A 22,838-nucleotide genomic window follows, 5' to 3' on the forward strand; every position below is an offset into this window, starting at 1 on the left:
CTTATATATAATTTGTTTTGCCTAAAAAAAAGTAACCGTGCATAAACCCACATTTCACCCCTCTCTCTCCACTATTCTCTAATAAAACGTATCAATCTCTCCACTCTCCTGCCCATTAAGTGAGAACAAATAAAATAAAATTTTAAAATTAAAAAACGTTTATTTAATAAAGAAGAATATTAGTTTTAAAACAGAAAAGTAACCAATTTCTCCAGCCCATGAGAACAAATAAAATAAAATTTTAAAATTAAAAAATGCTTATTTAATAAAGAAGAATATTAGTTTAAAACAGAAAAGTAATCAATTTCTCCTGAGAACAAAAATAAATTAACATACAAATCTCTCCACTCTCCTGTCAGTGAACAAATAAAATAAAATTAAAAAATTAAAAAACTGTTTATTAACTTCTAAAATTATAAAATGTCCAAATAACCAAAATAAATCGATAAAACAAAATATTAAGTAAGGATAAAATAGGAAAACAATTTAGAGCAGTTAAAGTGGAGAATCTAAAATATTCAAATAACCAAAATAAATTGATAAAACAAAATATTAAGCAAGAATAAAATAGAAAAAAATTAAGAGCAGTTAAGAGGGAAATCCCCTTTATATATAGATATAGATTACAAGAATATAAAGATATAGCCCCTATGTCGAAACTCACACTAAGGAAACACAAAATAAAATAGAAAAATTTAAGTGCATTGAGCGGATACTAATGTGACATTAAAAATAAAACAAAAATAAAATAAAATAGGTTATAGGTACATAAAAACAACATTAAAATAATACTTTTATTAATTAATGAGAGAATAACGTTGACCTAACCGATATGATGATTTATTTAAAAAAAACAATAAAAGATCGAGTAGGATGAATCCACGTAAAATAACAAATTTTTAATATGATGAAATCCCTAACCTACATAGATATTAATTTAAAGTAAAAAAATGATAAAAAGTTGAATGACACACAAAGTTAATTTTTTTGACTAATTCTCCCTGCACCATTTTACTTCTGACCTGCACCTAATATAATCTCCGAAATTCCACATTTGTCCTCCATCATTTAAAATACATAATTAGGTTAGAATTTGGTTAAGACAGCTTATGTGGAGATTGAGGCAGCGACGAACGACGAGTGTTGGGCGAGCGGCGGTGGTGCACAGTGGACGAGCGGCGGTGGTGCACGGTGGATGAGCGGCGATGGTGCACGGTGGACGAGCGCTTCGTTCTTGGGTTTTGAGTGGCTGTAGTGGGTGATAGCATTGGACATTGAATTGGAGTGGTAAAGCGGCGGTGGACTTTGATCGGTTCAACAGTGATTCTAAGAGGCACAGTCGTCGTTGTCGAAGAAGAATGTGAGTTTTTGCTTCCTATGTACTCGTCCAAATATCGTTGTTTGGTTTGTATTTTTGCGAGGATGCTTTCTGGATATCCATATCCGAAACTTTATTCGTAACACAATAACACATCCGGATATGAATATCGGTAATGCATCTGAATAAATTTATTTGTAACGAGATAACACTGCCGGATATAAATATTCGTAAGTGTTCCGGATATTCAAATCCGCAAATATGAGTTGAAAACTTTTGTGCAAACCACCGACAATGTCGTCGGCGCCACCACCGAAAATGTACACCACAGCTTCACAACCCAGCCACTTCGCGCGCGCACTGCTTCAGTTTTTTTTTTCCGAATATCAAATAATTATGTGGAGGGAAAATGTGGAATTTCTAAAATTATGTTGGGTGCAGGTCATAAGTGATATGGGCAGGTCAATGAATTTTATTTAAGTGAGTTTTAGAATTGATCATGATCAATATATACAAAGACTTATTTAGTTGTCATTAGTATTAAATTTGGTTAGTTATGATGAATTAGAACCAGTAAAGTTATGGAATTAAAGATGCTGAGAAAGAGAAACGAAGTCCAGAGTTTCAATTTATCTACTGAAACAACCTTTTGTAATTACATAAGCCTACAAGAATGAATTGGCTATGTCAATTGTAGTTTAATTTTCTTTGAAAAAAAAGAGATCAATCACAGTTTAAAAGAAAATACAATGTTAAGTACTGTGGCCTTTTCATGTAATCTTGTAGTTTATCTTAAAATTATTATCTTCATAACTTGCACATTAATTAAAAACTGGACAATTATTCTGGTGCTATTTTAGCTATTGCAGCTGAAGTAAATTCTGTTTTGGTGGGAATGATGGTCAGCTCTTTAGTATACGGTGACTAGTATAATGTTGTTTTGTTGTGAATCACAGTTTCTTTTTCCTTTAGATTCTCCTGCTAGGATGATGATTTTGACATAACTAGTTAAGTAGAATGCAGTAGCTTCAAGGTTTAAAATCCTAAAAAATGACCTTAACTTTCCAATTTGCCTTTTGTTAATTGACATAGAGAACATTTTATGTGTGCAATACAATTATGTCGAGAAGTGCTAGTTGTGAAAATGCATGCGTGAGTTAATTGATAAGCTGAAAAGGATAGAGACCTGGTGCACTTTCTATTTGTTTGTTGTTAGTACAGGTGACTTTATCTTGTGGTCAAAATTAAAATTGCTTTAACTATGTTATGGTGCTTATGAATTTGTAGTTGTTTAACTCTTTAGATACTTTGTTTGCAAAAGTATAGTCACTCAACCAGATTTTAGTTAATTAGGGTTACTTGAGAAACTTGTAGTCATAGATATCTTTGTTATCCATTGTAGACAGAGAATGACGTGGAAGGATTAGAAGTAAAATGTTTGATTAGCTCTCTGCATGTGACCTATCTTAACACATTCCTTTAGGTGAAGCCTACTAGACTTGAAATATGGATAAAATACAAACTTCTATCTTCTACAGAAGCTACACAGTAGTCAATCACGTGATTAGAAAAGTTGGGGGCAGTAATACAAACAATAGTAACTCTATAGGGTTATCCAATGATAAAAACATGGTTGAGGAACCAACCACCTCACTCAAAAAACAACAATGAAAGTGGTGGGAATAATGGTAGTGTGAAGACTCTATCACTCTCTATCCTGTTTCAAACAGTCTAACTGAATTCGTGACATTGAAAATTAACATATAATGCGAGAGAAAAATGTTCATAAGTCAAACAGTCTTGTGCCTTGTTTCTTCTATTTCTTATTTGTAGTGGGATTAAATTCATATTTAATTATTATTATTATGTAAACCAAATATTTTGTGTGTGTTGTGGCTCATGTATTTTTAATTTGAGTTAGGATGAAGGATGTTTAGAGTATAATCCATCTTTTAAAATAATTTAAAATGTTTTATAGTAAAATATTTTGTTTGAATAAAAAAACTAACAAAGGAAATTCTAAGAATTTATAAAAGTAATTTGAATATTTTTTATATTAGGGAATTTTAAATTTTATATAAAAGGTATAAATTTGAAATTCTTTCCACTCTTTTTTTCTCTTAATTTTATATTCTCGTTTTGGTTGAACTTTGATTGAGATTGAGATGTCGTTAATTCAACTTTGATTAAGAGAGATAAATTTTCAACACATCCTTCACGTTGTGATCTACTAATTCGTACTTGAAACTTTTTATATTTATGAGTGGTGACAGCCCCACAATCTACATTATTTTAATTTTTTATTGTTGTATATTTGTGTGTTGAATATGACCCAATATTTTTCATTAATATAATATATTTATAAATTTAAATTTAGTTTATATATAGTTCATATTAATATAATTTTTCATAGTATATTATCTTATACGAAAGAGCGTTAGATCTATTAAAACGGAAATCTTATATGCAGTTCTAAAGATAGGAAAACAGTTGATCATACTCTGAACTACTTAAAGCAAATAAAATCCCTGTAATCATCCAAATTAAGGTGACTCAATAAGGGGTGTTTAGGTATTTACAGAACTTCACGTAAACATAAATCACTAAAAGATATATACACGCTTACAGTGTGATATGATCCGTTAAGAAGCAGCATAGGAGAGGGTTCCACTGCCACAATGTGTCTATTGGACCTTGCTTTGAATGTGATGTGCCATATTCGTATCCCTTAGTAGCATACAACCCAATCTTTTTTTGTTTCGGTTCAGTCAGTGGTACTAAATTGTCGGTGTATAATACCCACTCAACTTGCCTTTGTTTTTTTTTTTTTTTTTTACCCAATGTCATGATCAAACATACTCACAAAATGTTTTTCTTCCATTCTACTAATAAGGGTGTGAGCAAATTGATTTTGGCTGGGGATATTTTTCCGTGCCGAAATCCAAGTCTGACTAATGTAGAATACAATACATATTATTCACAGTCACTGCCCTGCGTCTCTACCACTAAATTTCAAAATTGGTTTTCTGTGATCTGAAGCTTGATTATATCAGTGAGAAGGAGGAATGGAATGTTCAATTCCGGAGGTAGCAGAATGCGATCTCTCCATTCCAATTCCAAGGGGTGGACCCATTTATGTTCCCAACATGGTCGGCCCCTCCACTAGGGTTTCTCACTTTCAGACTTCTCTTCTTTCTGAACTTCAGGTTAGCTCATTATCTCTCATCTCTCCCCTCCCTTTCATCTTTTTTTTCTTCTAATTTATGCATTTTCTTGCAGGATCTTGAGGCCGAGTTGTCTGAAGATTTCTCTCACCTTGATATCTCGTATGGATTGTTCCTCTTTACCACTACTATCTTTCTGGGGTCATCATTAATTTATGATGATTGTCTTTGCAGGGTGGATGACCTTAAAATATTCACGGAGGACCAGTTGATGGATATGGCTCTCAAAGAAGTATTTAAGGTATTATACACATGCACAGTCTCTACTGTTTTTTTTATTTCATTGGTGTAGTTCTTTAGGTTTCACTGTTTGGGTTTATTACTTTAGTAATGGAAGTGATATTACAGGGTAGGGAGAACGATGAAAATCATCCTCCTCTTCTGGACCAATCCAGTTCAAGGTCACTCTTTTTTCTTATTTTTTTTGTTTCTTGTTTTTCTGTCGTTGCTGCTGCTGCTCTTGTTGCAAGGATGGCTAAGTTTGATTAGTGGGGAATAAAAATAGTACATTGAGAGAAAGTAGAAAATGTTTTAGATCTCAATTGGAAATTGTCATCTTTTGGGATGGGGAAAAGATCTAGCTAGTCACAAGGTGTGCCCAGTCTTATGTCATCTTGCACCTAATCGCATTGATGTTACACTAAGTTTACCCATCTTTTCTTGAAAAATTAATTATGATATGTGTCTAAGTTTGTCCATCATGTATGCATACTCGGTACATGGCCATTATGGGTGCGACTCAATGAAATCCTGACACTCCAGAGGAAAAAGTCTAGTATTATAAGACATACACTTTCCATTATGCAGCACTTTTTTTCCCGTGTTCTATTCTATTCTTTCTTCCTTCTATAAACTTCCTAGTTCACATTTTGGTATTTTTTATATAATTTGTAATGTGTTTTTTCCCATTAATTTCACGATAATCTTTCATTGTTATGCCCTTATTGCTCCCATAATGACTGTGATTATGTGTGTAAACTGACTTATTTATTATTCATCAGGGATTTCTTTCTTTATTTTTGTTTTTGAGTATTTGTATTTGTAATATAAATTTAGTTTGTATTACAATATTTAAAATAGTGACCTGCTTTACTGTAGCCTGCTATAGCAGTTTTAGAATTGACCTGTCAATCAATACTGCTATCTAATATTGGTAACTTAGCCTATTCTGTCTGCAATTTCCTGCAGATATGGTTGCAACTTTATGTATTTGTGATCTTTTATCAAGTGATGGAGATTAGGTAGTTTTGTTATATACTTGTATTGAATCTCTTAAAGTGCTATGCTGGAAATAATGACAAAGAGTGTGCATCCCATTCATTCCATTCTCTGTCTGAACTTCTCTCAGTTAAGATTTATTGTTGAATTTGGCTGCAGGTGTGGTGAAAAGAAATCAAAACGAAAGAGAAGTGGAACAAATAATTCTGGTCTTGATGTATGCTAATTCTCTAAAAACATTTGTTTCCCTATAACTATTTGATACTTATATTATATTGCTCTTGTCAGTTTAATGTCTGAGATAAGATAAATGTTTATTACATGTATTAGAAGTTGAGAAATAGTCATTCAAACTTGTGAATTTAAGTTTTTAACAGTTTATTTTGGTTTATGAAGAAAACTATATCATTCAGTTTCAATTGTTATTCTTTTGCCCCTACCAAAATGTCAAAAAACTTAAATTGCTCCTAAATAATTGAGACAAATAAAATGTGGTATTGTCCAACATTCTTTTCATAATGCCTGCTACACCAGAAATACATGGTGAAAACTAAGAAAATTATAGAGATTCCCCTTCACAAACCACCAAAACTCCAGAAATGATATATAGTCTCTGATACCATGTCAAAGATAAAGTGATATCATGACAAAACTGAAGAAAGGTTTTGGGTATGCTTCTCTGGCCTTTTTGTCATTAAATTAACAAATCCAGTTCTTTATTATTATTATTATTATTATTATTATTATTATTATTATTATATGTCAGTAAATCCAGTTCTTTATAAATAAATACAAGAGCGATCACAAGATATTTTGTCCTAAAGTTTAGCCTAGAGAATATTCTGTTAGTTACAGTCTATTCATGGTAAGAATGTAGGGGAACATTAGTGCTATAATATGCTATATACAAGTTATAAACACGTGACAATACTTATTACAACTTGGCCTAGTTGATGGTGTCACATGTCTGCTGAAAACAAAGTGTCCTAATTTAGGATAACTGGATAAGCATAAGTGTGTTCATGATTCATACACCATAACCATAACCATTTTCAATTTATATTTATGATGTCATAATTTTGATTATGTTTGCTGTTAGAATAGTTTAGTTAGATTATGCAAATTGTTTGAAACTATTTCATACACTAGGAGATGAATGTGTCCCAGATCTCTGGGCTAGTTAGCTAAAAATTCCAAAATCATGTTTAGCGTCAAGTCTATTATACAGTCTTAACAAATCATGTATCTCTTCTTATGTATGATCAATTTTCAGAATGACTGTATTGAAAAAGTGGAGCAAGTGGTGAGAATTAAACAGAAGCAGGAAGAAGACAAAGCAGCAGTCAAACTTCATTCATTCAAGTTGGTATTGCTAATAGTTTGGTGATTATTCTATTTTGTATATAAGATCTGATTTTATGTATCCTGTCTTTGTTTAGTCCTGATTTCAAGATCAATGAAGCTGCACATAAATCAACTAAAACAGAAAGGATGAGGACCCTTAGGTCTACGAGTTCTTCTAGAAAGGTTACTTGAAATTCTTATATGATTATTGTTGCTAATGAGATTGTTTGTTCAATTTGAAACATTTTACTGATGAATCCAACTTTCAGATGAGTTAAAGCAGTTAGTTAAAGACGTATAAAGCATAAGAGTTCGTGAGAAATTATATTCAATTAAAACATGAAAGTCAATGAGAAATTATATCAGGAGTTACTATGGGTTCCTTCTATTGGGTGTTACACAAGTTGGTTTTGCCATGTCTGAATGGCTGCAAGTGCCAAGTTGATATTTATAAACATGTCCAAACAAGAATGAGTTTTATGCATTTCCCACATATTTTCTTATTTAAATTCCCCATTATATTTTAGATTAATGTTTGGCAGGTCAACACAGTCAAGGAACACATACCTGTGCAGTATCCTGAAGTTATTTTGTCTGTGGAGGTTTACCATAATGTTAGAAAGGGTACCAAGGTATTTCTCAAATTTATTGTATAAATTATGATACTTTATTGTATAAATTATGAGGTCATTGGACCTATAAATACATGACTCTCCTGATTAATTTAGGAAACATGGACAACTAATTCTAAGGAGACAAATTAAATCCCTGTGATTATGGGATTGTTTCTGAATTCATAAACCTAGAATTAATAGTTAGTACCGCTGTTATAAAGAATAAAATTACAGCAAGGATAAGATATAAAACTTCCTAAAATACACAATGAGCACCACAGTTCTGACAGTATTGAATACCGATGCTGATATCAATGAAAATGAAATTTTATATGTGATTTGCTGAAGGAATCATGAATGGCCATTATGAAATAGCTGTCTAACTAGTAGGATATCTGTTCTTTAATTTTTGAGTAGATCCAGGAGTTATTAGTTCTTGGAGGACAGATGTTAACTGCACTAAGGGACAAGATCTTTTGCTCAACAGACCAGGTGATGCACAAAGCTGGGCAGCATGATCCTTCTGGTTATTTTCTCATCGAAGTATGCATGACCACTTATTCTTATTTTCTTATGATGCTAGTATGTTAATTATTTCTTCTTTGAATCTGACAAGAAGCTATTTCTTTGTAGGATGTATTCTGCCCTGATATGAGGGATCCATCTGCTATTGATCTTGCAAGACCTATACTGGATTGGCTCCGAAACTCTAAGGAGGAGGCACAAAAAAAATGGGAATATATTATAACTGGGGAGCTGCAGAAGAAACAAAAGGCAATCATGGGTGAACAATCTGCATCACAGTTGCCTCACTTTAGATCCATTGAGATGCAGAAGTTACGTTTTTGTGACTTAAGCTTTCGACTTGGTGCCGGATATCTCTATTGTCATCAGGTACATTCTTTTTTCTGTCTTATATTAATAGGTATGGAAATGGGGATTTTTTAAAATGTCAAATAGCATGTTTCACCTTTGTCTCTTGATGGATGTAGTCTGTTGATTTTATTGAGTAAAAAACATGTTTTTTAAATAAGTAGCCAAACAGACCATGCAAAAGATGGATTAAGGTGACACAAGGAAGACCATATATGCAAGTCCTTTTCTGGGGTTTAGGGTGGAAAAAGAATTTCTAAAACCACTACCTATTTTCTGAACTTATAAGTGGCTGCTATTGCTTTCAATATTGGTTAAATGACAAAGGGGCAGGTCGCCGTAAGTTTTACCTTTTAAAGGGAAACGTATTATATTCGTATGGGAGCTAATTGATTCAATTAAACATGGCCATAAATGCTGATATATAAATCAAAAGTGGAGATGGTTTATTAAGCTTTGTCAGGGAGGAAACGTGACCTTTTGTTGAGTCCCAATTAAGATACTTGAATAAATAAGTTGGAGAAAATACAGCGTATTCAACTTACACTGTTTTACCTTTTATTGATGTGTATATATATGGTTACAAAAAGAGGCAAGGCACTTTACCTTAAACCCTAACAATTGAAAGAAAAAGATTGAATATATTTACAAATGTGATTACAATCTAAATTTATAGACTATTTACAACCTAATTAAGAAAAGAAATAATAGATAATTAAAGTTATACAAATCAAATCATCAAAAGATATCAAATCCGTCATAATAAATAGAAAACGGAATCTACACTAATTGTGGAATAATTATCTCCTAATTACGCAACACTCCACTTAAGCTGGTGAATGTATATCTATCATTCCCAGCTTGCAAGTAAGATCTTTGAATTGTTTTGTGGGAAGTCTCTTAGTGAACTTATCTGCCAATTGGTTGTACTCGGTGGCTATAAGACCATCATCCAACTTCTCCTTAATGAAATGTCGGTCTATCTCTCCGTGCTTTGTTCAGTCATGTTGAACTGGATTGTGTGTAATACTGATGGCGAACTTATTATCACACATCAGTTTCATAGGAGCTTCATATTTTACTTTGAGGTCAATAGTTCACAAACCCCTCGAGCCATGACTCTAAATTCTTTTTTTGCACTTGATCTTGCAACTACATTTTGTTTCTTGCTCCTCCATTGATATGATTCCAAATAGAACTAACAATAGAATTGGGAATTTAGGGTTAGAGAATGAAATCAATTAAAAACAGTAACAATGAAACCTTGGAAAGAGGGAGGCGCCACAAACAAGGTTTAATAAGCCTAAGGATGATCGCCACAAGAATTGGTGAATTCTTGATTAGATCGCTAGATGCATGGAAGAAGCCTAGCAGAGATATGTTCTCTCTATTAAATTGCCAAAACATTCATCCTCATTATGAATTCCAAAAGTGTATAAATACAAATTTAGTTATAGGTCTTGTCTCGTTTGTATGTAAATAAAATAAAAATACAATCCTTATATTTCAAGAAAGAATCATTTGTCTCAGTGGTTAAGTTGATACTTTCTAACTAGTTTTGGGTTCAAATTCTAACTCCAAGCAAAATAATAATATTATTTTATTCTAATACTCCAAGTATGCTGTGCATGTAATCAGCTTAGTCTTTTTAAACTGTGGGCCATTCAACAATATTGTTTCCCAAAATATTTGTCCAAATTATTCTTCTTTAGTAATGATGTTGTGTAGGGTCTTTGTCATCCTCCATAAGAGTGAAATCCTACAAACAAGGATAAGGTGACAACTCAAGGACTTCGACTTCTTGAATACTCTCCCTCTGAAGTTTGAGAACTAGGAAAGAAGGATCAGTTTCATGAAAGGTGACATCCTTGAAAACATTAACTTTACAACTTTGAGGGTGATAACATTTGTACCCTTTTTGTTGGAGGCATAACCGATGGACACTTCAGAATACCCCCAAGTAACCCGAGTACAATCATCAATAAATGAAACAAACCATTTTGCACCTGAGATATTAGGAATAGGCAAGGTTGTCAAACTCGAGAGTCTACGTAGACTTGTGAGAGTCCAGTAGACTCGACTCGTAAACTTGTAAGAGTTTACTTTTACATGAAAAAAAATATTTACATCAAATTTTCCTAACTAAAAAAAAAGCACTGCAAACAAAAAAAATAATTTGCACCTCATCTAAATAAAAAAAATCCAATTTAGTGCAGCCCAGTAAAAAAACCCAATTTAGTGCAACCCATCAAAAGAAAAAACCCTAATTCCCTAAATCACACCATAGAGGAATGCAACCCTAATTCCAGCACCACCTATAATCTTATATGATGAAGGCACCACAGTTGACCTACCACCCGTGACCACCACAACTGCACGAACCGCCACCACCGCGCGACCTCTTCTACACAATCGCCACCACTACCGCACTTGTTCAAAGAAGACCGCACGACCTCCGCACTTCAGAGAAGATGTAACACCACCAAAACGAACGTCAAACAAAACGAAACGTGAACCCACCATTTTGGGTTAAAACAAAAATCCAGTTGAACTCGCCAACTCGGAGCAGACTCGCGAGTTTGAACGATTTCACCGAATTCACTCTGAGTCTACCGAGTTTACTCAAAAATCAAGTCTACTATCGAGTTAACTCGGTAAGGGTATGTGGACACGTAAACTCGGACTAGTCAACGAGTTGACTCGTGAGTTTGACAACCTTGGGAATAGGTGAAGGTCCCATACATCTGAATGAATAAGATCAAAAGGTTTAGAATTTCTATTATTCTTGGGAAGAAAGATTGTTCGATGGTGTTTAGCAAACTGACAAACATCACAACGAAAAGACTCAACAAACACTTTTGTAAATAAAATAGGAAATAAAGACTTTAGGGTACTAAATGGAGGATGACCAAGATTTAGCATGTGAGACAGATTAGGGGGTGGCACTGTAGCGTAGACGAATTTGAGGGTGCCACCCCCGTTTGGTTCTGTGAGAGGGGGAGGGTGAGGGTGAGATTGAGTGGAAACATGGGTGGTTTTCGGTTGCTCTCAAATATGAAGAGAAAGGAGAGTGGTTAGAGAGGAAAGTCGCGTAGGATGTAATGAAATACCATCGTGCCCTTATTTTCCTTCACTGATTTTGTTCTCACGCGTCTCATGCTTCTTCTTCCTTTGTTGTGGCTTCTCTTCTCTCTGTCTCTTCTCTCAGAACTCTTCCTTCAAATTTAGGTTTTCATATTGACTTGGGCTTTTTTTTCACTATGGGCTTCAACTTTTCAAAAAAAAAAATTACATTACTTTGTTTCTTCCAGTACCCCTTTATATTCTTATATCACCCTTATAATTTAAAAATAAATAAGATTTATATTATATATTTAACTACTTCTAAATGTCCATTTACTTTTTAAAATATATTAATTTTGTTAATAATAGTTTTATAAATATATATAACATAATTTAAAGAATCATAAATAATATTAAAATTATCTAAATAAATTAACTTAAGTAACAAAATTAATTTAAATTAATAAAATGAAAACAATATAATTATATTTAATTATTTCTTTGAATTTTACATTTTTTTCTTTTATTTATAAATGAAACTTTAAATTATTTTAATATGCACAAAATTAATAATTATTTATTCTTTTCTTATATACAAGGGTAAATTTGTAATCTTACAATTTATATTATTCAAAATAATTTAAAATACTTTTACAACCATCATATCACTCACGTATTTTAATAAACTTTTCTCACACATCCACTCTAACATATCCAAATCCAAACAACCTCAACTTTCTTCACACCACTCTCCCACAACCTCTAATCCAAACAAAGCTTTAGGGCCTGATTGAAGATTAGAAGTGAGTGCCTGCAGTCTGGCACACTCGTTATTTTCTTCATGCTATAAGTAGTATAACTCGCCCTACTCTTTAGCAATTTCAATCGTCTTCCCCCTGGTAAGATCATGGAAAACACAATGGGAATGAAAAGATACCACTACACAGTTTAAATCTTAAGTAACCTTATGAATAGACAAGAGATTATTAAATAGTTTAGGAACATGAAGCAATTTTTTAAAAGAAAGGAAGGTTGAAGGCGGATGTCATACTAAGGGAGTCCATGAGTGCTCAAAACCGACTAAGCTTTGCAAATCAGCGAAATCGATTCTAATGGTAGTGGTCCCGAACACAAAACTTGTTGGAAAATTTTCCTCGATGGCAGTCAACGATCGTCGTCAACGATGGCGGTTGGCGGTCAACAGTGCAAAGTAGCGGTCAACGGAAAAAAGATTGCAGCAATGAAGGCTGCCCAAAAAAATGCAGAAGCGGAGTTTCTCATAATGGGGAACTTTGATACCAAGTTGAAAGAAAAAGATTGAAATTGAATGTCTTTACAAATGTGAATAGAGTCTAAATTTATAGACTATTTACAACTTAATTGAGGAAAGAAATAATAGGTAATTAAAATTATACAAATCAAATCACCAAAAGATATCAAATTTGTCCTAATAAATAGAAAATGAAATATGCACTAATTATGAAATAATTATCTCCTAATTATGCAAAGATGATAACCCTAAAGCTAGGCGCATACAAAAGAATAAATAATTAAATAACATTACATTTCAACAAAGATGATTTTCATACCAAATTGAGAGTATTATTTATATATATATGGTGTGTGTGTGTGTGTATATTTATAAAATTTGTATGCGATACACTTTGTAGTTTTTCTTTTAAGTTGCTTTAACTTAGAAGACATTTAATGTGGTTTGTTCTCTGCGTGAAACCTGCAGGGTAACTGCACCCATACCTTAGTGATACGAGATATGAGATTAATTCATCCCGATGACGTTTATAATCGAGCTCTATATCCTATAATCACGTTTCAACTGAAGTTACGTTTTCAGAAGTGTACTGTTTGCAAAATATTCAGAGCTACAAAAATCACTGTGGATGACAAATGGACACCACAAAACCCTTGTTATTTTTGTGATGAATGTTTTTCCCTACTTCACCAGGCAGAAGATGGTACTGCATTATATACTGACTTTGTAGAGTATGATTACAACCATGATTGATTGCTGTTAGGACAAACACCAACAGGCGATTAAAGTTACATACAAAAAGCTCTTTCAAAATTGCTTCTTTCATTCTGTATTGAATTTTGTATCTTTGAAAGTAAAATCTATAATGTGGTGTACAGGGTAGGAGAAAATTGCCAGATGCTTACTTGAAGATGCTTATGTACAAATGTTATTTACGATAATGTTTTTCGGATCAACAGAAAGTTGAACTAGAGAAAAAAGTGGGTATGCTACACAAAAATATAAAATACTCTTCAGTTTCTACCTCTAAAGCTAATGCTAATGTATTCAGTTTCTACCTCCAAAACTAATACCAAAAGTATTTATAGTTTAAACGGCACCCTTAAACCATCTAGGCAAATTTGCATACATTTGAATAATAGCACTGGTCGTATATGATTATAGTTATTTTATTAAGAGAAAAAAAAAACACGTTTTCCTTATTCACTGAGATCAAAACATTGTTTTCTGCAGTAAAAGTGTGCATAAAAGTTAGACCCTTAAATGCTGAATGACATGCAGGCTGGGCGATGCTTTTGTTTGTATAACACATTACCTTCACCATAACATTTGTTTTCAATCTGAACTATTTATATTTTCCCACTTGTTTATTTGATTGAAGGGATAAAGTTCATTTTTATTCACTAAAATTAAAACATCAACTTAGGATATTCTACTTTAGTCCCTAAACCTTGTAAATTGAAATGAATATGTATTATCGTACTGTCGAGAAGGCGACAGTCAGTTGGCAATGTTCATGGTCTCTCGGCATGACTTACAAAGCATGATTAAAGTGTAGCAAGAGAATGTTGATGCTCTTGTTTCTTGGTTCAAAGACTATCAATGATTTAAATTAGCTAGCATATTGTCGTTCAGTAGGTCAATCTATGCAGTTTTTATGCATCATTTTGTATTATACGTAATGTGCTAGAGGCCCGTGACAGAACATTCTAAATATGCTAACTGCAAGAATGTATAGGTAAATTTATAACTTTGATTTACTTTACAATCCGCAGGCAACTTTAGCCAAAACAATCGCTAGCAAGCATCCAATACATTACACCAGTGAGAAAATTGCATTTGCACTAGCCAATTTTCTCTCCTTTTTTTTCATCCTTCTACATGTAAACTTTGTAGATTCACGCATCATAGAGCACAGCAAAGAATTTACATTCATCTTCAAAAGATGCCCACAAAAGGATAGTGTAGGAAAAACAGTCTTTCAACAGTTGATTCCACATAGCTTGGTATCAGGTCCCTTAGTTTTTAATACGAATGGGTCAATTCTTACCCAAAGCAAAGAAAAAATGGAAGCCAGTAGTACCGACCATATAACAACTATGGTCGGTGTGCGGTTTTGGCGACCCATCAAACCTTTAAGGAATGGATACAGATGGACAATCACCCAAAATGAAAAGAACAGTTTTCCAAATAGAGGTCCCCAAGATTGGTACCCATTGTTTATGGCATCTGAGATTCCAGCAACAACACCAACAATATTGATTATTAGGATAGTGGTTGGAGGAATCAGGAGAGTAGTCCACTTAAAGGTGTATAATTCTGAAAATTCTTCATCATCTGTTGCCTTTGATGTAACAGTGAAGTTAGTGTCAATTCCAGCCAAAACCTTCAGAAGACCTTGTATGACTGCAAAGAGGTGAGCTGACACACCACCAATGACCCAGAATTGCTCATTTCTCCACCATTCCTCAATGCTCACTCCACTCCATTTCAACTCAAGAAGGCCAGTTGCAATGATTGAAGAGAATAGAGCAACGAAATACAAACCCGCAAAAGTGCTTATCTGTATCATCGGCAACCAAAAATTATTTTTATAAGCAAATAAGCTTGGCATCCATTCTATAATTATGGATTTAAATCCTTTTCTACATACCAAAGTCATGAGAATTCATATTAAGGTAACATTAAGGAAATTTGGAATGTTATAATTTCAAAAGCATGTCATGTCTAACTAATTTTTCAACATATGAGAATTAGAATGATGTTGTTACCGGTGGCATGATGAATTTATCAGTGAGTAAACAGACAGCAGGAAGAATACAGTAGGCAACTAGAGGTATGGAGGTGAAGGGGTAGACAGTTGTGTTTGCATAGGCAAATCGCTCAAGCCACTTCAAATTTCCTTCCTTAAAGCCATACCATAGAGGACAATGGCGACTGAAGAAGATTTCAATGGAGCCAAGTGCCCAACGAAGCACCTGGTTAAGCCTATCAGACAAGTTGATAGGAGCAGTACCCTTGAATGCAGGACGCTTTGGCATGCAATAAATGGACCTCCAACCACGGCAATGCATCTTAAAACCTGTTAGAATGTCCTCTGTGATAGACCCATAAATCCAACCCAGCTTCATAATGGGAAAGCAAAAATAGCATGGATGAGCTGATTTTCATAGTGTGAACAATATGTGGTAAGATATCAAGGAGTCTCTAGGCTTTTGGTGTTACCTCAATTCCCCATTCAGTTTTATCTTCATATCCACAGCTGATTACGTGAATGGCTTCTTTAAGCTGGCTAGCTGGACTTGAAGAAGGAGGCACACCACCCTCTTCCATCAAGGTTGAAGTCACAAAGATAGATGACTGGCCAAATTTCTTCTCAAAATTCATCTGGGACATCAACATCTGTTTATCATCGTCCGGTCCTATTTAGACATGGGATAGGACGTGGGTTAGAAAAGGTTAAAGAGAAATATATTTTAATTGAAGTTACTGTCAACATTAGTGATCAGAAATATTAGAACCTCTTAGGCTTGCAGCCTCTCCATCTGCACCATTCCCTTCATACTTGACCTTCTTGCGCTTTCCAAAACATGGGCAGCAGTCACAGCTTATCATTTTTGGACGTTTGGCATCCTTGGGAGGATTATAACCGTATAAAGCTTGCCTCCTAAATACACACCCAGTGCCAACATATGCAGGACCCTGAATTCCATCTAGACCCTTCATATTTATCTGCACAGAAACAGAAAGAAGTGGAAATGGTTAATACTAGCTTACACTACTTAACAAAAAAGTAAAAATGAAAAAAACCAAATGTTCAAGAAAAGACCAAGCCATGCATGATGTTATGTTTCTTGCAGGACTTACATCAAAGAAAACTGTGTTCCTATTGGCATAACGATCGTGCGTATCAATACCATCAAATCTTTGAGGAAACTGGACATAGCAGACCTTCTTCCCAGTTTGGGGGTCCATTAAGAAACACATGGCCTCTCGAGCAGCTTTGCTGTTATTGACATAATGATCACAATCCAAGTTCAGCATGAAAGGAGCATTTGTAAGCACAGCAGAGACCCGAATCTGTGAATTACAACATTAATTTTAAAAGTCAAGTGTTTGTGGCTCATAAAGGTGGATGAACATCATAAGAACAGAAAAAACTGCTAAAAAAGCTCTACCAAAGCATTCATAGCCCCCGCTTTCTTGTGGTGTTGGAATCCTGGCCTTTTCTCTCGGGAAACATAAACAAGACGAGGAAGCTCGTTTCCTTCAGTATCATGACCTCCACTGTGACCAAGAAAGACTTGAATCATACCAGGATGATCCTTAGTATTATTTCCTGGCCATGGTGTCCCATCCTGCATAATCCATCCTCCTTGTGGAACCTTCTGAGCTTTCGCTACAAGTGCATTGATCCTAACCTTAAACTCTTCATATTCTCTCTGTCAAACACCCAAATACTAGTGAATAAACTTTAAACTAACTTCTAAACCCATATTTTCAAGTACCAGATAGATATGATACAAACCTTCATAGCTCGACGCTCCTTAACAAAGGTGGGCTGCACCTTGTCCTTGAGGTAATCAATTTTCTCACAGAAGTACATCTCTGGTGCACGAGGTTCGATAGAAAATTTCTTGCAGAATGGTACCCACTTCCTAGCAAACTCTGCAGTTTCTGACAGGGCCTCAAAGGTACACATTGAAGCTCCGTCATCAGAAATGTAACATGATATCTTCTCAACCGGGTAATCCATGGCCAAGATTGAGAGAACAGTGTTTGCTGTAACCAATGGAGGTTCCTTCATGGGATCCACAGTACTAACAAAAACATCTACAGGAGCAAGCATGTTTGGTTCACCTTCACGCTCATACCTAATAAACAACTTTTTAGTCAGCAATGTAAGTTGGAGGTTTTGGATTTCAAGTTGACTTCAGAATGATACTAAAGCAAGAGTGAAGGAAGGTGCATTCTTTTACCTTAATGAAAGACGATCAAGGTAGGTCTCTCGATCAATGGGAAACCATTTGGGAAACTGATCAAGGATCCATGAAAAAGCAAACCAGATTTCACATATAATAGAAGTTAGCCACAGCCCCAGTGCATCAGGTACAGGATTCATCAGTCTATAACGGAGGAAGAAGGCAAGGATAACAAGCCGCGCCACGATCACCATCCTATATGGATTCACTTTGCTGGATGCTATTGGTATCTTCCTTGACAGTGGTTGCCTTGCTTCATCCAACCTGCACAGTTAATTTGTTCCCATCATTACTATTAATCAAAGTTAACCACATAAAATGCATCCCAGTTTCCTATTTATTGCACTGTAAACATACATGGCTGCATCTGGATCTTCATCAGGTTCAGGCCCCAAATTTCCTTGTTGCAACTTCCAGTCATCCATTCTATCCTCTTTGTTTTCATCCCATTTTCCATTTCCTGCTTCGGTAACAGCAGGCCACAAAATGTAAATAAAAATTTAATCGTGTTGAAGTATACTAAGAAAAACATTTCAGAGTTGTACTTAAACAAGTTCCAAAAGTGAAAGTCTCTATAGGTAGTAGCAGCCTGAAACTAACACCAGCATAATCCGTTTTCAAGTGTACCAAGAAAATTCTAAGAGAAGGCTATTAAATTCTTTCAATCACTCTCATCAATATATAAAAGCTAAGACTATAAGCTACATCTTACTAGGATCAGATGCCAGATATGGGTGCACACGATTATGCAGTGAAGGGTTCTCCCCATAATGAGATGATATTGGCAACTCTCCACTAACCTGCATGCATACAAAGTTAATATACGATTTTTTTTGGCAAATACATGCAAAATTATTCTAAGTCTATTGAACAAGGAAGTTTTGTTGAGTAAAATGAAGTAATGATTTGCAAATCTTACAGGCCGAGAACGACCACCGGCAATAACAGCTGGGAACTGAGAATTCTCATCATCTTCAGTACCTCTTCCATAGCTCATCTTCCCATGCAGCATGGCCTCAGCAGAGTGATTATGCTTGTTCATTTGGTCATCAATGTTGAATTCATGTTCGATATCATCCACGTCTTCCTCATCATCATCTCCCTCAACCCGCGCGCTCCCTTAATTAGCAAAATCAGAACACGATGAATTGACACTTCCCTCATTTTTTTTCCATTTCAATCAAACCAACTACACCAAATACTACTATTAGCTAATTACAAGTACTAGCAACTAAATCCATTGAAATTAACGTATGTGGCAAAGGCTTCGTTTGGATGAACATGTTTTTAGTGCTTATCATCTCCACTTAAAAAAAAAAACTCAATATTTTTAATAGAGAATTTTCGAAAACTCTTTTTAGTAGCATTCAAGTTGATCCTAAGTGTTTATTAAACACTTACATTTCTATATTCTAGCTTAAAGATATGAAACCTCCTAAATTAGAATATTCAGTGTAGTTTTGCCGTTTCATGGATTCTAAAACTCTTATTTATACTTCGATTATTCTTCTCAGAGTCATATACCGGTCCAAATCAGAAGGCTTCATCATAATTTTCCTTTAGCAATTAATTTATAGATTACATTAATTCCAATATTTCTTCTAAAATTAATCACTCTAATAAAGTCTCGTTAATGGTCCACAAATTGACATTTATACAGTATTGAATACTTTTACTTGATATTTATTTTCATAAAAACTCATAAAAGAAGCTGAAGATCATGGGTTATTTTCATAAATTTTCTGTTATGGGTAGACTACTATTACTCCAGAGATATCTATACTCACATAGGAAATAGAAGAAAGAAATAGTAAAAGGTATTTTTCATTTATTGTTCTAACTTTGCAGTAGAGAGTAATACATGTACTTTCATCTGTACTACTTTTTAGCCCAATAGAAGAAAAAAAAGTTCATAATAATTATAAATTCTAATTAAAAATGTAATCATTCATCCAACTGTGTTTTAGGGTGTTGTGTTGGTTAGATCCATGATTTTATGGGGTCCATGAGAAAGTACAAATTAGATGTAAAGAAGTTTTTTCAAACACCTTTAAGACGCTTGTATCTGGTTTTGCACTGTGGACAAACTTGTCTCCCTTCTCTTCGTTCATACTCATAGCAAGGTCGGCATGCCGGAAAACCACACTCATTGCATGCCACAAACATGTCTCCATCCACCGTGACTCCCACATCATCGCCACATATCTCGCACACTTGCCCATCCAAGTTCTTCAAAGGCTTGTGCTGCACCAAAATCACACAATGTTATAAACTGATCAATGAACTTTTTTTGTGAAAATGAGAACACCCTTTTGAATTTTATCCAAGTAGTTTTCATGCATGGTTAGTGATTACCTCTTCATGGCCATGAATGACAACGAGCTCGTTGCGATTGTGAGAACCAGCGACCAGTCCAGCACTGGCTTCCATGTTGGTAGTGGTGACTGAATGGACAACAATGTGACACAACACAACAATAGTGAGTGGTGAAGTTGAGAGGAAAATTTATGTTTTATGAAGGAAAACTGAGGGTTGCAAGTTTTGGTGTGTGCACCTAATATGTGCATGTTGTTGGTTGCAGGGTCTCCATTGCCTTGAAGTTAAGCTTCTTCCTTTTGTTTTTTTCAACCACCGTCGCCTTCATGCAATCATCAACAATCACTACACCTTGCTGAGATGTATGCCTTTCTTTCCTCATTATTTTTCAAGAACTTTCATATTATATTGCATAGGATGTTTTCTTCTTAATTACTTTATATTTCATTTGTAAGATGAGAAATTTTTTTATTATAATGAGAGATTGTAATTGTACTAAAAAGGCTGTTTTGTATAATTACGAGATAAAAAAAATAAAAATACGACTGATGAGAGAAAAAAGAAAACTAAAAAAAAGTATCATAAAATTAAAAGTGTTCATGAATAGTATAATCCTTTTTATATCTTTCATGCACTTTGTATTTGTGTTTATTGTTATCTTTCTTTTTCAGGAGTTATCTTATTATGACTTTACAATTTAATTTCAATGCATAAATGAAAAGAGTGTCAAAGGAGGAAAAAAGACACTGATTTTTTTTTCAATAATCCAAAATTTATAAGTTTCAAAAAGAGTTATAACTAGTTCGACTTAATTAGAAATATCATGTTCATACAATAAAATTATAAAGTAAAAAAATTATACGGTAGTTTATATAATGTAAGAAAATTATATCACAGAAAATCATGAAATATAAACTAATTTTTAAATATAAAAAATAATTAATTGTTATAATGACTAAATTAGATATCAGACTACACAAATTTTGATTTCTAAACTAATTTCTATTATTATTAAATGGTTTCTAAATTGGTATCTAATTAGCAATCAAGATTTTTGCTACCAAATTTAGAAACTAAATAATTGATAGTTAAAACCTTTAACTAATTAGATACAACCATTTAACAATAATAAAAATTAATTTATAAATCAATTTTTTTTAATTTCTAAAATAGTCTCTAATTTAGTTACTATAGCAACTAATTATTTTTGGTATCTAAAATTGATTTTTATTTCATGTTTTTGTTGTAGTGTAAAATATTTTATATAAGTTTTCTTATCTTTATTATAATCAGTCATTTGTATTATTTTTTATTTTTTTTTTAAATTGATTTGTGTTTCTTTGTACCTGTTGTTCATACATAAATAGCGTAACAAATGAGCAAGAACGGACAGATGCAAACTCTGGCGTTTTTATTTATGACTTTAACTTTTTGAAGAATGTAAGAAACAAACCAATAAAAATTGGAGATAGCACAAAAGTAGCAATAAAATATTTAAGACTTGTGTTTTCTGTAGAGTATTGACCATTGAATTTAAAAACTTATTTGATATCATAAAAAACTTGTATTAAATTTACTTTATTTTAGGAATTTTTTGTATAGCGATACTTTATATTTTTAGGGACTAGAATAATGTTTTATCCATAAAAAACACTTACAAGAAAAGAATTAAAAACTATTCTTATATAAGCAATCATTAATTCCAAGAATTTGAAACTTCCATGAAAATGAATGAAAAGCTAATTTGATTTTAAATAACGTGGAAATATGACCTTGTGTTAGTTACTCTATTGCTTAAAATGTTGTTTTAAAATAGTTTTTTTTCTCTCATGGTTGTTAGCCAACGGAACCACATGTTTATCTGAATTTTAAAAACAAGGGTCTTGTTAATTACTATGTTCAAGATAATGGTTAAAAAGTTAATAAAAAATTGTCGAATATCATGTTAACATAATACATACCTAAAATCTAAGGCGATCCAATAGCAATATGATAAGATAAATAGTAATGCAATCTCAACCACACAATGTCACATAATGGGGTTTTTTTTTATATATATACAAAAAGACTTGCACTTTTTTTATATTAAACGAATTATATAAGGTAAATTTGTTATTTTTTATAATCGTTATTTAAAAAATTATATTGACAATTATTTAACAGTATAAAATTGGTTTACACTTACTGTGAATAATAGTGAAAACACTATTTGTAATTTCAAAGAAGACCAATCCCTTTACGTGTACGTTATTACATTAGCCTTTTTTTTACACAAATGCAGTAGTAGTTAAACTTGTTACGTTTTTGGTTGTTTGATAATAATGGCAAAGAACTCTGCACTTATCTATTGGCCTTCTCTTCTGCATAAGAAACTCCTGAAGATTAGGCATATAATTGACCAGAAAAGGGGCAATCAACATCTTAACAACAAAACACGTCACAGCAGAAAAAAAAGGATGTTACTTCACTTCCCTTAAATACAATTTCTATTACTTTGCTTAATTACTTAACTTAATTAACATTTTTAGTCACTGCTTTAGACTTTTTAGGATTTTTTTAGCTTTCAATTTTTGGGGGTAAATTAAGTCTCTGTCAAAATTAATTAAAGTTAATCCC

At 33.4% G+C, this 22,838-nt stretch overlaps 2 protein-coding genes across 5 annotated transcripts; one reads left to right on the forward strand and one right to left on the reverse strand.

Moving 5' to 3' along the window:
- The first annotated feature begins 1,024 nt into the window (after positions 1-1,024).
- SRD2 (snRNA activating complex family protein) lies at positions 1,025-13,955 on the forward strand. Of its 3 annotated transcripts, none has more exons than XM_068608070.1 (12): positions 1,025-1,360; positions 4,358-4,524; positions 4,598-4,644; positions 4,717-4,783; positions 4,891-4,943; positions 5,920-5,977; positions 7,034-7,122; positions 7,200-7,287; positions 7,647-7,736; positions 8,136-8,261; positions 8,352-8,612; positions 13,393-13,955. In XM_068608070.1, the coding sequence occupies exons 2-12, from the start codon at positions 4,384-4,386 to the stop codon at positions 13,675-13,677; spliced, it is 1,305 nt and encodes a 434-aa protein (XP_068464171.1). In that variant the 5' UTR covers positions 1,025-1,360; positions 4,358-4,383; the 3' UTR covers positions 13,678-13,955. The 3 variants fall into 3 exon arrangements, with proteins under 3 accessions (XP_068464171.1, XP_068464172.1, XP_090156957.1); XM_068608071.1 differs by having other exon boundaries at positions 1,064-1,360; positions 4,372-4,524; XM_090300831.1 differs by lacking the exon at positions 4,891-4,943 and having other exon boundaries at positions 1,064-1,360.
- A 692-nt stretch (positions 13,956-14,647) lies between these two features.
- LOC137807424 (cellulose synthase A catalytic subunit 7 [UDP-forming]) lies at positions 14,648-20,443 on the reverse strand. Of its 2 annotated transcripts, none has more exons than XM_068608068.2 (13): positions 20,262-20,443; positions 19,955-20,150; positions 18,826-19,025; positions 18,619-18,706; positions 18,264-18,369; positions 17,904-18,170; positions 17,453-17,798; positions 17,103-17,366; positions 16,792-17,004; positions 16,446-16,656; positions 16,150-16,346; positions 15,696-16,049; positions 14,648-15,487 (listed from the first exon to the last, which is right to left on the reverse strand). In XM_068608068.2, the coding sequence occupies exons 1-13, from the start codon at positions 20,334-20,336 to the stop codon at positions 14,906-14,908; spliced, it is 3,099 nt and encodes a 1,032-aa protein (XP_068464169.1). In that variant the 5' UTR covers positions 20,337-20,443; the 3' UTR covers positions 14,648-14,905. The 2 variants fall into 2 exon arrangements, with proteins under 2 accessions (XP_068464169.1, XP_068464170.1); XM_068608069.2 differs by having other exon boundaries at positions 18,264-18,366; positions 20,262-20,442.
- Positions 20,444-22,838: the final 2,395 nt, after the last annotated feature.

The sequence above is a fragment of the Phaseolus vulgaris genome, chromosome 3 (genome assembly GCF_051622355.1).
Source record: "Phaseolus vulgaris cultivar YP4 chromosome 3, ASM5162235v1, whole genome shotgun sequence".
NCBI classification, from domain to species: domain Eukaryota; kingdom Viridiplantae; phylum Streptophyta; class Magnoliopsida; order Fabales; family Fabaceae; genus Phaseolus; species Phaseolus vulgaris.

Bases quoted from the DNA above. Each gene is read 5' to 3' on its own strand.
- SRD2 (XM_068608070.1), top strand. From the start codon at position 4,384: ATGGAATGTTCAATTCCGGAGGTAGCAGAATGCGATCTCTCCATTCCA. The intron at 8,262-8,351 runs GTATGCATGACC...ATTTCTTTGTAG, and splicing joins CTGGTTATTTTCTCATCGAA to GATGTATTCTGCCCTGATAT. The intron at 8,613-13,392 runs GTACATTCTTTT...TGAAACCTGCAG, and splicing joins GATATCTCTATTGTCATCAG to GGTAACTGCACCCATACCTT.
- LOC137807424 (XM_068608068.2), bottom strand. From the start codon at position 20,336: ATGGAAGCCAGTGCTGGACTGGTCGCTGGTTCTCACAATCGCAACGAG. The intron at 19,026-19,954 runs GTGTTTGAAAAA...TTGCTAATTAAG, and splicing joins CAGATACAAGCGTCTTAAAG to GGAGCGCGCGGGTTGAGGGA. The intron at 16,347-16,445 runs GTTCTAATATTT...ATGTCTAAATAG, and splicing joins AGAGGCTGCAAGCCTAAGAG to GACCGGACGATGATAAACAG.